Source organism: Gymnogyps californianus, chromosome 20 (assembly GCF_018139145.2).
Source record: "Gymnogyps californianus isolate 813 chromosome 20, ASM1813914v2, whole genome shotgun sequence".
NCBI lineage: Eukaryota > Metazoa > Chordata > Aves > Accipitriformes > Cathartidae > Gymnogyps > Gymnogyps californianus.
In genome coordinates this window covers 1,062,666-1,078,096 of record NC_059490.1, presented here as the reverse complement: position 1 = coordinate 1,078,096, position 15,431 = coordinate 1,062,666, and the positions used below count along the sequence as shown (strand labels likewise).

General features: G+C 44.0%; 1 protein-coding gene across 1 annotated transcript in view; it reads right to left on the bottom strand.

The window, feature by feature from the left end:
* LOC127024504 (S-adenosyl-L-methionine-dependent tRNA 4-demethylwyosine synthase TYW1-like) overlaps window positions 1-15,431 on the bottom strand; it is a 107,140-nt gene that overhangs the window by 52,066 nt on the left and 39,643 nt on the right. The window contains exons 10-11 of the mRNA XM_050909094.1: window positions 9,895-10,004; window positions 3,393-3,570 (exon numbers count right to left, since the gene is read on the bottom strand). Of these exons, the coding sequence (XP_050765051.1) occupies window positions 3,393-3,570; window positions 9,895-10,004 (288 nt within the window). The remainder of the gene's footprint in view (window positions 1-3,392; window positions 3,571-9,894; window positions 10,005-15,431) is intronic.

The window sequence follows — 15,431 nt, the reverse complement described above, 5'->3', positions numbered from 1 at the left end:
ACAGCCATAATTCAGCGAGTTTCTACTGCTGGGCACATTGAACTTACCTGACCTGCAGCTGGCATCATCAGTCCAATAAACTTTTGAAGGGAAAACAAAGCTGTTTAGAAAATAAAACCAAGCACAATCCCCCAATGTGTTCTCCTTTCACTTCCAAGGCTCTCATTTCATATAAATCCTGCAGTATAGTCTTCCTGGTCACATAATGCTGGTGAGCACAGCATCTGTGAGCCCAACAGCGGTAACTTCTAAAAAGATTAAACCTCCTCTGCTGTGTGAAGAGCCCGGGTTGAGTCTAATCCCTTCCATAAACCCCAAGGGTATAAAGGAGAAGCAGCAACGCTGCAGTCCATTAGCAAAGGGATAACGAAGGACATTAAGAGGAACAGCCTAAAACAAGCTCCCTTGTCACAGACAAAACTGATAAAGCCAGTGAGTGTAACACACATCCACCCCTCATGGCATCTTCCACCCTGGTGTCTCCAAGATGAAATGCCAGCATCCTAATTGCACCGTGTAACTCTCTAGCTCTTAACAGTTTTAGGACAACATTTTGCAAGCGTTTTTTTGTGAAGTCTGTTAATGAGCAGGCTATAGTCCCAGCTTGATTTGGTTCTTTATAGAAGATGGGAAGAAATTAGAAACTATTGTTCAGCTGCCAAACAGTGCCACCTAAAAATACACCAAAGCCCCTGCCCTCCCCAAAAGGTGACAAAGTGACAAGAACTGTCCAGAATGAGACCGAGCAGAGCTCTTGGTGTCCAGAAAAATCCACTTAACATCGACGCTCAAACAACCTATCTGAACATATTCTCTCTGTATGTATTTAGACAGAATAATGAAATAGCCCAGAACAAATTTAACATTTTAGGTTAAAAAAAACCCTGTTTTGTAAACAAGCTCATCTGGACTGGCAGCCCAAAGCCACAATCTCCAAAAATGACCAAATGTTCTAGGCATAAGTGGATTAAAGTATTCAGTTTCAAAGAACATAGCCAAAATACTCTTTTCTTTACCTAATGCTGCATTTGCCTAATTAAAAGGGGCCCCACTGAAAATGGAGTGAGTGTTTTTCAAAACATGAGCTGAGAAAAAAAAAAAAAAAAATCACCTCTTCTCTGAGGATCTCAATCCTAGCGACAGGCAAGAACCAGACTCCCTATTATACTGGAGAAAATCAAGGAATTAGAAGAGACCCCAGGGAGGGATTTCTGCCCCACATTGCTCCGAAATGGAGCGGTCCACAGGGCTCTGCCATGGCTGGGACTGGAGCCAGGACGATCTCGTGCATGCTCTGCCAAAGGGGAAACAAGGAGAAAGGGCAGCCATGGGTCCAGCCAGCACCAGGGAGAAGCAGAGCACAAACTGATGTTCCTGGAACACAGCTACATTTCATAATTAACAGGAAATCTAGTTGCATGGTACTAGGATGGATTTTCCAATGTTCCTCCTTAATTTTTGGTTGTAATTTCCAAGCTAGCTTAGACAGCTGAGATCGCATTCAGGAGATCAAATTCATGGCATTTACCACATATGCAATTGGGCAGAAATCATGACTGAGTAGCATAGCACAACTCGAGAGCAATAAACTGACTTCAGGCCACCAGCCACGAGGTGGTTTCACAAGCCAGACAGGACACAGCCTAGTCAATGATACAAAGAACAGAAACATCAATATAATAAAAATGAGCATTTGCTTATGAGCAATAATAAGCATCTGCTCATTATTATTACTGATGCTCATAAATGCAAACACATATGCAAGGGTTCTTGTTCACAGCCGCTAATCAGAAACAAGAGGAGGAAGAAGGCAAGAGCCAGGTAACCGTTCAATACGAGCTCACATGCTATAAAAACTCCTTCACTTTATGAAAACATGTGTATGCCTGGAGGCAGATGAAGCTGCAGTCCAAATACAAGAGGAGGAGAGGAGAGGAGAGAGGAAGGCACCGGCAGCACCATGCCGGAGACCTAGCCAGGGGGTCTGCAGAGCCAGCCGGTCCCTCTCCTAAACCCAGCGAACACCCCAGGCCACGCTCCCCATCTGCGCGCTGGATGCCAGAGGTCATGCTCCCTATTTTAGGACTAACTTTCAGGCTATAGCTCCCCTCTGCTGACAACGGAAAAGCGAGCTTGGTGCATACTTCAGTTCCCATATTAAGCAAATCATTTGCTTTGATGAGCCAAAGATCAGTCGCAATTTTTAAGACAGCAAGACTAGCATTTTATCACTTTTTTTGTTTCTTTTTAAAAAACATTCAGCAGATCCTAAGAAACGCAGCTTCAAAATATAGCGTGTGCTCTCTTTTTAAAATGCTATTTTTAGGAAAGAGCAACTTCTGTCTATCAGGCACATAATACATGACTTAAAAGTAACTTGATTACACAATTATTCAATCATTTGGAATGCCTTTGTAGCGTATAATTACTCACTCAAAAGTTGCGTGCCCTCCCCCCTCACTGCCATATTCAGACCACGAGAAGGAAGTGAAAAGGAAGCTCTACCAGAAAGCGCTAACACGGAGAGGTATTGAGCTGAAATGACAAGCGGAGCGACATACCCAAACCACCCCGCACACAGCTCCGCTAACGCGCTCACGTAACTCCAGGGTTGGACTCTGTCAGCGTTGTTAGCTGACGGTATTCTGACGAGTTCCCAACCACCTTGCAGCTCGCACCACGTGCTGCGTTTCCTTGCTACATTGCTTCAGATTTCGTTAAAAGCAGCCTGGATGTTCAAGAACATCAGAAGCAGGGATTCCTTGCATTTGTAAGGACTCTTTCTTCAGAGTTCACTAAAATGTTTTGAACGTTTAGCTCAAGTCCCTCTGAGAGGGATGTTAAAAACTACTGATCCCACTTTTGCAGCTGAGTATGCGCTTTTCACCTTTTCTTATCCTGCACTCAGGGTCCTGCTGGAGATGCTGGGCTGTACAGATCTTTGGTTTGAGCCGTTATGGCTGGTCTTAAGGCGTTAGAACAAAGATCAGACTGCAAGAGAAGTACACAAACCAAAAAGGCAATTTATGAGTTTGGTCTCCTGCTCTAGCTGTCGGAAACACTCACACCAGTTATCTGTGTCCCCAAGCATTAAAAGCAGCTTGCTTGCTGTTCTCCTTCACTCGGACCTCCAGGAGGTACTATATTACATTCTCTTCACTTTCAGAAGTAATCACACTTTGTTTAAGAGATATAGAAAAGAAAATCAAACGGGGGGAGAGAGAGATGAGAAAGAGCATGGGGAGATTAAGGTTAAAATCAAATAGACGCCGAGTGGGCTTTTTCATTGTCAGTGCTCACGCAGAGCTGACTCTGATGAGCGATAAAATGGAATTAAAACACAGGTCAGCACTCAAATGTTTTAGTAGGGAGGTATTTTGTCCAACTCTTACCTAATCTCATCTGGGAACTGTGCATTTGTAACCAGGAAACTAGAGATGCTGTGCTGGTGCAGGAGCTTCACGAACCGGTTGATCTCCGGGTACATGATGGGCTCTCCCACCAGTGAGAGTGCACAGTGCTTTGCTGTCATTGCTTCCTCAAAGCGATCCGCTTTTACTCCTGACACACCTGCAAAAAGAGGGGAAAACAGGCTTAAAATCAACTAAACCCCCTCCCAAACCATGCATCTGTATCTAAAATACACCCTGGCACAAGGAAGACTGAGCAAAACCAGCTGGAGCCCACCTGAACCAGAGGGGACACCAGGGCACAGCCAGTGCCCACTGAGCCAGCTCTGCAGGAATGCACAAAACAGTGTATGCACAGACAGGCGGAGCTTGGGGCTTTGTTAGCTACTGCAAGCCCAATTAACTACTGCAAGCAATTTTCTAGTAACATTTGAGTCAAGCTTTCCATTGCTAAGACCTCAATGATGCTGCCTGAGTGCTGAGACTGAAACACAAGAGCCAGTTTAATGCTACTTCAAGTAGGCGTCTTAAAAAAGAAAACCAGGTTATGTCTGTCTCCGCTGCTGACCCCCCGTGGCCCCCCAGCCCCAGGATGACCAGCTCCCCAGAGGAGCTGGGCACCCTTCGCCAAGCAGAGCACCAAGCGCCAGGTCTGAATCCATACTGGCAACCACAGGAAATGCAACTCCACAGAGGATGCGTTCAAAAAGAAAACCCAACACATGACACCGTCCTGAACAGCGAGAGACATTTCAGAACGAAGAGGAAAACACAAGGAGCTCAACTGTAGTGTCCACGTGAAAATGCTATCTGGAGGTTTAACCAATCTGAGCCATATTTATTATACGCACAGGAGGGCAGGGGAGAGGCGAATACTCCTCCAGTCCATCTGTATCTGACCAAGTGCTCAGGACCCCATACAAAATCACCTGACTACAAACAAGCTTTGTTCCAAATATGTCACTTCACATTTCCTTGACGTGCCTTGACGTACTTGAATAATATCTGAGGTTTTAGACTGGGGGTTGGTCTGTTTTAAAAAAAACAAAGACTTGAGTTTGAAACCAGGTCCTCAGCTCACCTCTCGTTGCCTAGACACTGGAGCTCAATCAGTACAGAAAATTACATGCTATGCTGCAAAGCCAGGATAAAAAGAGGTGTTCGTGGATACTGCTTCAGCCTCACATAGAAAAGCTGGTTTGCGATCAGAGTGAAGCTTAGTGCATTTTAAACCAGCCAGGCTCAGTCCTGAATAAGTGACAGGACTAATGCTTATGCTGCAGAAACTTGACAGTACTAAATGAGGACTTTATTTGAAAAGAAAGAAGCATCTCAACCACACACTGAGATTAAAGGACTAACTTTCTTATTCCTAAAGCTACTGTAAGTCATTTTTGGAATTAATTAATTTCTCTCTCTCAGCATCTTCCAACTGGACTACGATAATTACCGTGCCAGCTTTATAAGCAGACAGAAAAGAATTCCAACATCACATAAAGTTTGAGAGTAACTTTCTCAAACAGTTTACAGCAAATCTGGCATATAGTAAATACACTCCAGAGGAGGGTAGAGGTTTTGTATGCAATCGTTTGACCATATAAATCACAAGCTAGACAGGATAAACTAAACAGGATTAGTGGGTATTCCAGGGAGCGCATGAACTCTCCTGCACTTTCGGCTGCCATACCGCTACAGCACTCAACCTCTGCTCCTGTAGGTGAGCCTTCAATGAACTCCAGCAGAGTCAGAGCCTGGGCAGATTTTGTATGGCATGCAGCAGGTCCAACACAGGTCCAGGAGCGTGGAGCCGTAGGAACTTGAGAAGCCTCTGCAAGAGGCAGTGGCATACAGCTTTCAGCTCCTGCCGAGCTCAGATCTCAGCAGAGCACGCAGCCAAGCCTCCTTTGGTCAGTACATCTCCTCTGAAAAGCTGATTCCAGCTGCTCTCCTACTGGTGCACTTTAATTTGTGAAAGAAAAGCATCATCTGGCACATCACCCTGGTGAGGCTGGTTGTTGACTTCGGACACCCCTCTGCAAGTCCCTGTACACCAGACATCACAAGTTCCTGGGTGGCTGGGGAGACAAGGAACCTGTTTTATCCACTCTTACAGCAAGACACACAGGTAGTCTTAGGATTTCCTAGTTCAGGTCATGAATTTTTGTTTGTTTTTTCATTTTTCCCCAAGTTGCACCTGGGCTGTATTATCAGAGACTCCCACTCTCCTATTTTTGAATTACGTTTCCATTCTGTGTGTGCCCTTTGCAAGGGCACAGAGATTTACTAGCCGCTACCTAGAAAGACATATTCATCAAACAAACTACTTCACACCTTCCCACTTCAGCTCCCTGTCAGTAAGATGTCTCTCCATCAGTTACTCTAAAAGAGAATTATGTGACACAAACTAACATCTATGGTCTTCAAAAACAGTACAAACTATGGCGACAATAAAAGACACATCATCACCTCTAAAAGCATGCACAGGGACTCTTACAGGACAGAGGGCTATCCTCTAGGATATCCTATAGGATAGAGGGTCCCCAAGAATTCTTCTGTTCCTTCAAAGATCTCATTTTTACTACAATGCGTGGAATTAAGAAAGCACCAGATTAGCTCACCATTCCCTGCGGCACATGGAGATGTCTATGTGTGTACCTGAATGCAAAGCTGCAGTACTGGTACTAGAAAGAGCACCAATTTATTCAAATAGCTTTGGGTATTATCTGAACAACATTACCAGACACTCAAGAGCCTTGAGGGCTCTCTAGCTAAGACATTTTCCCTATGCTTTTCTTCTCCAGTAGCCCAAATAGGCTGGTCTGCTCTACGTTGGGGCTCAGCATTCAAACAACTCAGATGGGCGCAGCACCCTGCTGGGAACTCCTCTGGAGGCCCTGCGGCTGCCCAGCCAGCGCTGCAGAGCCCAGCCGCAACCTGTCCTCCTTCTTCAACAAAGCAATCTAGTCCATCTCACTGCTCAAGCCTTGGGGTGGTTTGTGGGGTTTTGGTGGGTTTTTTTTCTTTTAAAATCAATCATAATAAAATCCGACCTACTATTTGTGGAGTGCTGCTAAGTTTGCTGGAAGTAGCCAGTCATGCTTTCTGCCTGAGGCACTTCCAACCCGGCAGAGGACAGCTCTGGCATGGCACGCAGGGGACTTATGTCCTGCAAGACACTGCGCATCTTTTAACTCTCCCTGGCTTCAGCTTACGGCACAGTGTTTCAACTCAATTTTGCTTTCACTGATTCTACTCTAACAATATTTTCACATGCACCTCAGGGAAGCGACAATGTAAAATTCACAAAATGTAACAGCGAGCTACTGAGCTTTTCTTACTGATTTTTCTTCTCCTTAATAAGCCTTTTGCTTTTAGGCTCCCAAGACAGGAGGCACGTTGCCATCTATCACTCTGAAAAAGTAACACATCTTTTCTTTTTCCACTTGGCAGCACAGTTCTAGTCCAGAGCTTTTTTTTTTTTTTTGGTCTTTCGCCTTTCACAGTTGCAAGTCAAGGGTAACTGTGCTGAGGATGCACAAGCAAGTTTCAGGGAATATTTGCAAATTTGCTTAGTAGAAAATAAGCTCCAAAAAGAGAGAATTGGGATGTCCTTACAGGCCTCTCGACACTTTGGGAATATTTTCAGATGCTGCCAAGTCCATTTATAATCTTTCCTTCTCCCCAACCCTTTTTGGGAAGACACCGGGGGTAATAAGGGAAGGAGAGGGTTATTCCTTAGTCTGAAGCTGGGTTTAAACAGATTCCTGCACTCAGCTTTCAGAAGAAGGTAGGGCTTTCAAGCATCTGCAAAATAACTTTTGCTTTTCACCTTTCTTTAGTGGAAACAACACACATTTCTGCCATACAGGGGCAACACTGCCATCACACTGCACCAGTACTGCACAGCTCGAGGGCAATTCCTGCCTTCACAATTATACCCTCGATACTCCATCAGCAACTGCGTGCAAATCTAGTCATCACTTTAAACAACATGTGGCTTCTTCCTAAGCAAATATAAATTACTATTTTAAGTCAAGTCCTGCCTCATAAAAAGGAAGGGAGTTGTTAAGACTTTAAATTTTAACAATCATAACAAAAGTCACAGAACTACTGGTTAGGACGGACTCCTGCAGGTCTCTAGTCCAGCCTCCTGCTCAGAGAGGACAATTGCCAACACTAGACCAGGATGATAATGGCTTTACTTAAAAGACTTGAAAGCCTCCAAGGTTGGAGGGTTCTCCCACCTCTCTGGGCACCACCTTGGCTGGACAAGCTTATTTTGATGTCTACGTTGAACCTCCCAAACAGAAACCCAAGTCTGTTGTCCCTTGTTCTACCATGGCAGGTGGGTCTCCCAGCATGGACCGACATGGGGTTATAACACATTCATACAGAACCTTCCACTTCTTGCTGAACTCCACATGCACCTATTGGCCCAACAGTCATGTTTCTCAAGGTCCCCCTGAAGTAAAAGCTGTGCCACTGAGCGTGCCTGCCACCCTCCCCAAATTAGTATCGCCTGCAAAGTTGCTGAGGGTGTATTCAGTATCATCATCCCCATCATCTGTTGATGGAGATTTGTACAACATAGCTTCCTGGATCAACCCCTGAAGTACCCTGCTTGTTATTAGCCACCAAACTGACCTCGAGCTATTGATCATAATTCTTTCAGCATGCCCAGCCACATTTCAACTCATCTAAGAGCCTGGGTATCCAAAACAGACTGAGTAGAAGAGTAGAGCTTGAAAAGTGCTCAGTGCCTTAAGCGTTAAACATGAATACTCTTATTTATAGCTGTAACAGTCTTCTATGGTTGTTACAGCCTTCCAGACAAGACTGGACATCCTACATGCTCTTCGCTCATGCAAACCACCTGTACCCAAACTCCTGCTGTGCTGGCACTGCATCCCACCAGCTGAGTTAACAGGCAGCCACGAACCCTGCAGCAGCTCTGGCCCAGCCAGCCAGGCAGCACTGCTGCAGGCATCCTGCCTTAACTCGGCACTCTCCCCACACGGCTGCAGTGCAAAAGAAACACCCAGGCTAGGAAACGAGACCTGCACTTCCTTACAGACTGCCCTGCCTCAAGCACTGACAGTGCTGCTTTGCTCAGTCTGAAGGAAGACGCACTACTGACACCAACTACCTCCTCCACCGACTCCTCTCATCTCACTGCCTCTTCCCCAAAGAAAGCTTCCCCTACCAAATTAACATCATTTTTCCCTATCCCACTATAGCACCTTCACTGCTTTCCCTTGGACGAGCTCTAGAGCTGCGATCCAGTCCACCAGACCGCATGTGTGCAACAGGCAGAGTGCGGCCAGGTCTGGTTATTCCGGCTGCTGCCTATCCAGTTCAGCACGGGAGCTCCTAGGGAACTGGCTTCCCTGGAGCTGCTGGTCTGACAGTGCAAGATGATTCAAACCAGCCACTTGATGAAAATGAAGCTCATGAGGCCCTAACTTGAGTTATTTTTCCGCCTATTGTATAACTCCAGTGAATGAGACAGAGCAACCTTGCTCTGCTGACAGAAGGGGTTTTTTTGCCTGTCACATTTTTAATCCATTGGGTTCTCTCTGTGCACAGCCAACAGAAACAAATGGGTTCCCAAAATGACAGCCAAGACTAAGGTTCAACTCTGCACATTTTATGGATGCTTCGTTCCACTCCTGCTGCTCACACAGCCTCCGCTGTCAGTTAGGAAGAGTGGAGTCCTAGACCTGTCCCGCCAAGCTGGCCAGCCCTCCCAGCACACAAAGCTGACCTTGGCAGAGTAACCAAGTTTATCACATTTGGGAAAACAGAAAAAACCCCAACCATCTATAGATACAGATACTTAATGAATAAATAACAAACTCACAAGGAGTTCCTATGGGAAGCAAAATACAGTACTTCTCAGAGGTGCTGTGTAACTGCAGCTTCAGTCACAAACAGATGTACTGAATAATTCCTGAAAATAATAATAATAATACCCTGCATGCTACTGCTCACTCATTAAAGAGAAAAAATGCAGTCTAGAAGTTTCAGAGCTAACACAAAAGCTCCCAGGGGATTAAGGCTGGGCAGTACATTTCCTATCAGGTTAGAGGTCAGTTCCTTTTGCCTTCTACCTGCCCTTATTTTTACATAAGAATCAAGATTCCTCATCATCCAGGCCGGCTTTAACCACTGCAGAAGCCTCCGTGCACACCAAGGAAAAGGATATGACAACTACCAAGATGCACAAGAGGCAACTCCACTCTGCTCCCTCAAGGCAGCGGTAGATACCCAATGGCTGACTCATGTTCTCATGTCAAAAACAAGGCAGAACATCTCAGAAAACAAGTGTGCCACAAAGTTTCTTCTCACTTACTCATCTTTCTGATATTATAAATCTCATGCCTCCTTCCCAGCACTTCACAGGTGACCAGAACATGCTTTGAAGATGCTACCGCTGGTTATCTTCCAAAAGCATCATTAACGAGGAAGAAGTGGGAAAAGTTACCTTTGAACTGCTTGATCATATTCTGATGGTTCTCAATAGCCTCCTGCAAGATCATTTCAGGTTGGTCCATCTTCCATCGCCACTCTGTGCCCACTGGATTTGTATGATGTCTGAAGGAAAAACAGAGTTATTCACTGTCACTTGTAACATACATGGAAGAACCCATCTGTTGCCCTGGGGACTTCGGCACTGTTTAATAATATTAAAAGCAACAAGAAATTCTCAGCAATATCCTGCTTCTGACAACTTTCAGATGTCATCTTTGAACACCATTCTCATACCCCTCTCCTTCCAGGCTCTAGTCTCCCCAGAAGAAAGAATGGACCTTGCAGTTTAATATTAAACTTAACATACCTATTTTGAATCACAGGTAAAAGGTTTCTAAGTTAAAATGATGCTCTGCAGCCAGAAAGAGCTCTGTAAAGAAAGGAAAACTGGTTCTACCTCCTCTTCTGACCACAGCTGCGCGAAGCACCAGAAAAGGAAGATCCTAAGCCATTTTAGTTCCATTGTGAAGGTACCAACTGCCACTCTGAGAAGGACAGGATTTGTTTCTAACCCAATCTTTGTGTATGCTCTACTAACAAGACAGATGAGGGCAGACTACTTCAAACTATATGAAGAGATTAGGAAGTCTGCAGTATGCCGGAGATGCATTGCTGGTGGATCTGGTTAATCTCCCAGATATACTCAACAGGGGCTTGTCATCACTTCTGAGATCTGCTAGCTACCATGTTACTGAAACCCAAATGCAAAAAATAAAAATAAAATATTAATTTCTCTGAGCCAAGCAGATTGCAGGATAAAAACACTGATCTTCCATCTGAGGGACAGCCTGTGTCACCTTGGGTTAGGAAGCCAACCTCGCCTACCCCGAAAGGACTACTGCACCCATATTTTGTTTTCTTCAAAAACAGAAAAAGCCTACCCAGGCAAATCCACCCAAGCACCTGGAAGATATATGGAGTTTCTCCCCGTTCCCTGTTTCATGAGCATGAGAGAACGTTACAAGGCCATTGTAAGTCATCTGGAAAAAATGCATCCTGACCAACAAATGAAATATTACAAGCAACTGATACGGTACCCATCATGCTCGCACCCAGACAAAGACAACCCAGAGAGCGCCTGTACAAGGGCGCAAACCTCTCCCCGGTGAGAAGAATTTCCCACTAACCTTGCTGCGCTTAGATTGGTATCCAACAGGGATAATTCAGCCTTTAAGTATCATCCTAAGAAAAATCAACGAATTTCTGTGCTTGTACTCTCACCGTCTTCTCATGGTTTCTTCCAAAATATGCTACAAGAGTTCCTCCACTTTTCCCCTACCAATTCTACTGCAGCTCATAGAATAATTTATTAATAGAAGAGTAGCATATTTTGCAGTGCCTTTCAAAATAGCACTATTGGATTAACATAGCTCTGGACAAGAAAACAAGATCAAGCAATATATACTTCTGAAACTGTTTTCTGACCAGCTGATCTCTGTTTCCTCTACCACTCTCCATCATCCCTTGAAGTCAGCCACGGAGATGACTGTGAGGTTACCTGCCATATTCAGCCTTCCAGCTACACGGGCATTAGGACATGATGCCCAGCATTTAACTAAAGGAGAAAAGACAGAGGGAAGCGCTTTTTCAGAACAGAGTGGCTGGTCCAGCGCTTACTGAAGACAATCAGAAGACTCCCACTGACTTCTCCAAGTGAGAAAGACCTGCAGCTCCATGCTTTGACAGTGCTAAAACACACAAATTCTAGACTCAGCATCAATAAAAACAGCCCTTTGGCCCAAACATTTCTTCATCCACTTCAAGAGCGAAGATTCAAATGCTGCTCTCAAACTAGTTTACCATCTCAAACATCCTTTAAGCTCAAAAAGCAAAGCTGTTTTAATTTCCCTTTTTTTTTTTTCCTGTCTGCCAACATGGAAAGTTTTCTGAAGGCCAACTATAAAAGGCATTTATAAAACTCTTACATGTTTAACTACATGACTTGTACCTTGTGTATTTAATAGGGCAAGTTGGCAGAAAATCAATAGGCTCTTGATGCATGCTGGACAGCTATTAATTATTAGTGTCTACCAGTCCTTGAATTTTTAACACATTCTAACTGTTTAATAAACATACCAGGTCATGTCTACAAAGCAGCTTATTTGGCAAAAAGCAGTTTCTCTTCTAATCGAGGGGGGAAAAAGTAATGTCTTGTGGCTGATGAGATTGTTTCACAGTCCCTGGCACAGAGAGAATTTCACTGTCACCTTCCCATTCCCCTGCAGGCTCTGTGACCCTCCACATCATCCACCTCACCAGCTACTCAAGTCTTCAGCAGGTAATTGTGCACAGTATTCCTTCCCTTCCCAAAATAACACAAGCAAAAAAAAAATCTCACCCAAAACCACACACACCAGAAAACCTTTATTTTATTAGAGATTCCAGGTGTGAAACAGGTTTGATTTGATACTTCAGAGACAAGCCATCACTGCCACAGCACCCCACCACGATGGAGCAATGCAAGACTGCATGAAACATGATGGGGAGCTCCCAGCTCGCTCCCGCTCTCCCCTGGCTAACAAAACTGCCTCCAATCCAGCCTTATTTGCATTCTCATCAGACCTTTGATCTACCAGTATTATTTGCCCACATTACCAAAGCGTCCCTGGCAGTCAGTCAGACCTCTGTGAAGGTGTATGCTTCAGTGGGGCAGTGCCTCCCCGATCACGTGTGTATTATTTCAATAAATCAGCTTTTGCTTTATACCTTTGTAAAATGGTCGCTGTCTTCTGTGAACATTGCTTAGTATTATGAAGTCTTTCAAGAAAATTTGAGGGAAAATGCAGCACGGGTATAAAGTATCATTTATTCCGGTGATCAACTGATTGATATTGATACCTGGAGGGGAACATGAAGGTGAGGAAACGCTGGTGGCAGTGATCATGAGAGGACAGAGCACATCGTTCCCAGGAAGGGACAGGAGGGAAAGAGCAGAATAAAAACAAGAGAGTTCAAGAAGCAGACTTCAGTGAACCTTGAGAACCAGCAGGTGAGAGCCCAGAGGAGGAGTTTAAGAGCAAAGGAGTTCAGGAGAACTGGCAGTTTTTTAAACCCTACTAAGGCAGAACTGCAAACTGAGGCAATAAAAAGCAAAGATATGAAGTGCAACAAGAAACCCATCTGGCAGAATCACAGGCTCTTCTGCAACCTTGTGATCCTCCAGCTGAAAGTAAAAGGAAGAGCACAAGAACACAGGGTCATAATCAGAAAGGTCAAGCCAAAAAATCAGATACAACTAGCAAAGGACATACAAAAGGGCTAACAAGAACGACTTTCCCTATAATGATGTGAGGAGTAAGAGGAAGACCAAGAAAAAGCTTGTCCAGTGCACAAGCAAACAATGTTTAATGTTCCTCTGTGATGACAAGAAACCTGTTTGCACCTTTTCTTCTGCTTTCTCCTGACAGCAATGGGAAGAGCCCAGACTGGACTAGGAAGAGGACAGGTTAGAGATATTTAATCTAAATGAAGTGTTTTCACTAGGATGGTTAAACTCACCCTAGAGGATGTTGGATGAATTGGCTGACAGTATCAGAGTCACTAGCAATAAGCTGAAAGTTTGCGAGGAGCATGTAAAAGTGATTGAAAACACACTGGAAAAGTGCAAACGCAATGCTCACTTTAGGAGGAGCCAAAGACTTCTATACCAGCCCCTCTTAACTTCCAGTTCCTCAGGACATCCTAGATTAAATCAGTGCTTGTGAGCCCCAGAACACAGCACTGAAATAGGTAACGGCCAACATGAACCTGCTGAGAATGTTTCATGCCAAGAGCATCATGGGTCCTTGTAGGCAAAAGGGAAAGGAGAAGAGGTTGAGCTTTTGACACCATCTTACCCAATATTCTCATAATCTGCTCAAAGAAATGCTCTGTAAGTAGCACTGTTCTGTAAGAGAGCACAAATCAGGGTGGAAAACTTGAATCAAAGATTAGTTACCACTGGTTCAGTAGGACACTAGATCTATCCAAAAGGCATCTGCAGGGTTGTGTCCTGGACTGGTCCTATTCAGCAGCTCCCAAGAGTTGAATGGTGGCTCAGGAGGCAGGCTTACCACATCTGAGGTGGAACCAACCTGGCTGGAGATGCAAACTCAGGGAGGACAACACGCAAGTAAAAAGATCACCACGCTGATGGTATTACACACTCATAACTTCCATTTGACTGCAAAATGCCTTGTGGTGGGGATAGAGACTTCAAGTCTCTCGGATCTACTTTCTACAAATTGGATGACACTCACCTTAAGAAGAAAAAGAAAAGTTTTGATAGGAACAACAATTAAAAAAATCCCTATTTAGACTGCTGTCTGAGGAAGAGGAACACAATGTTTCTATAGAAATTTCCTGTTAAATAACAGACAATTATTTCTCGTGTTGCTCTAAGCAATCTTTTGTTAGCTGTAGGAATCAGAAAAATAATGGTTTATTATGAATCATTTCAGGAAGAGGAAAAAGCTTTTCAAAAGGCATGGAATTATTCCTAAATGCTGATAAATTTAAACAATTTTAGAGAAGAAAAAATTGGGGAAAATAAGGCTGAAGTCAAATGTTTGGATATCTGAACATCCAAAGAAAACTCTCATTTTAAAAATGAGAAAATATTCAGTATTTTCAAAAGAAAATTTGGACTTCTCATGTTTGAAAATCAACTTAAATAAAAAGATTTTTCAGAAACAGGTGAAAAAGCCCAAAATGAATTGATGAATTTTAGCTTAAAATAAATCAACCCATAACTTCTACGTTTTCACTAGGAGTGCATTGCAGCTGGACTCCCACTAACTTCCTAAGGTTTTTCAAATCAGCTGCTCCATCAAAATAAATTTAGTCTTCTCCTTGTAAGATTACTTGGTCATATTACAACAGCTGGCAGCAACTCATGATAGTACCAATAGTGAGGACTTTAGACCAGGTTGGTTTTGCCAGTTCCTCTGAACTAAGAGAGGACTGAACTTCAGAAGATTTTTAGAAGAACCCACTTCTGGTACTGGCACGCGACACTGGTGAGGCCGCACCTTGAATACTGTGTTCAGTTTTGGGCCCCTCACTACAAGACAGACATTGAGGTGCTGGAGCATGTCTGCCCGGTGCTTGTGTCAACGTATTTCATTCCTTCCCAGCAGAACCATGCTCAGCACAGTCTCAAAGACTATTTCAAAACTATCCTGAATGTCAAGATGTACAAGGTTGCTTTCAAAGCCCATAATCACTCCATCACGTTACTCACTTACTGTAACTGGGTACCAAGTCACCAACCACCTGCAGTAACTATCAAGGCACATGTGAGCATTTCATAGCCAATCATCTGCTCATATTCACTACTGATACCATAAATATGTAAACTAATAATGACAACCACAAAAGCCTTCAACAAGTCCAAGACCAGGAAAACGTGTACTGCTATAAGATGAAAAGCATAGATTTCAATCACAGTAAGTTGCTGGCAGGGTACTTTTCCTTCCTATCATAACCCTTTTGCATAACAGGAATGAAAAT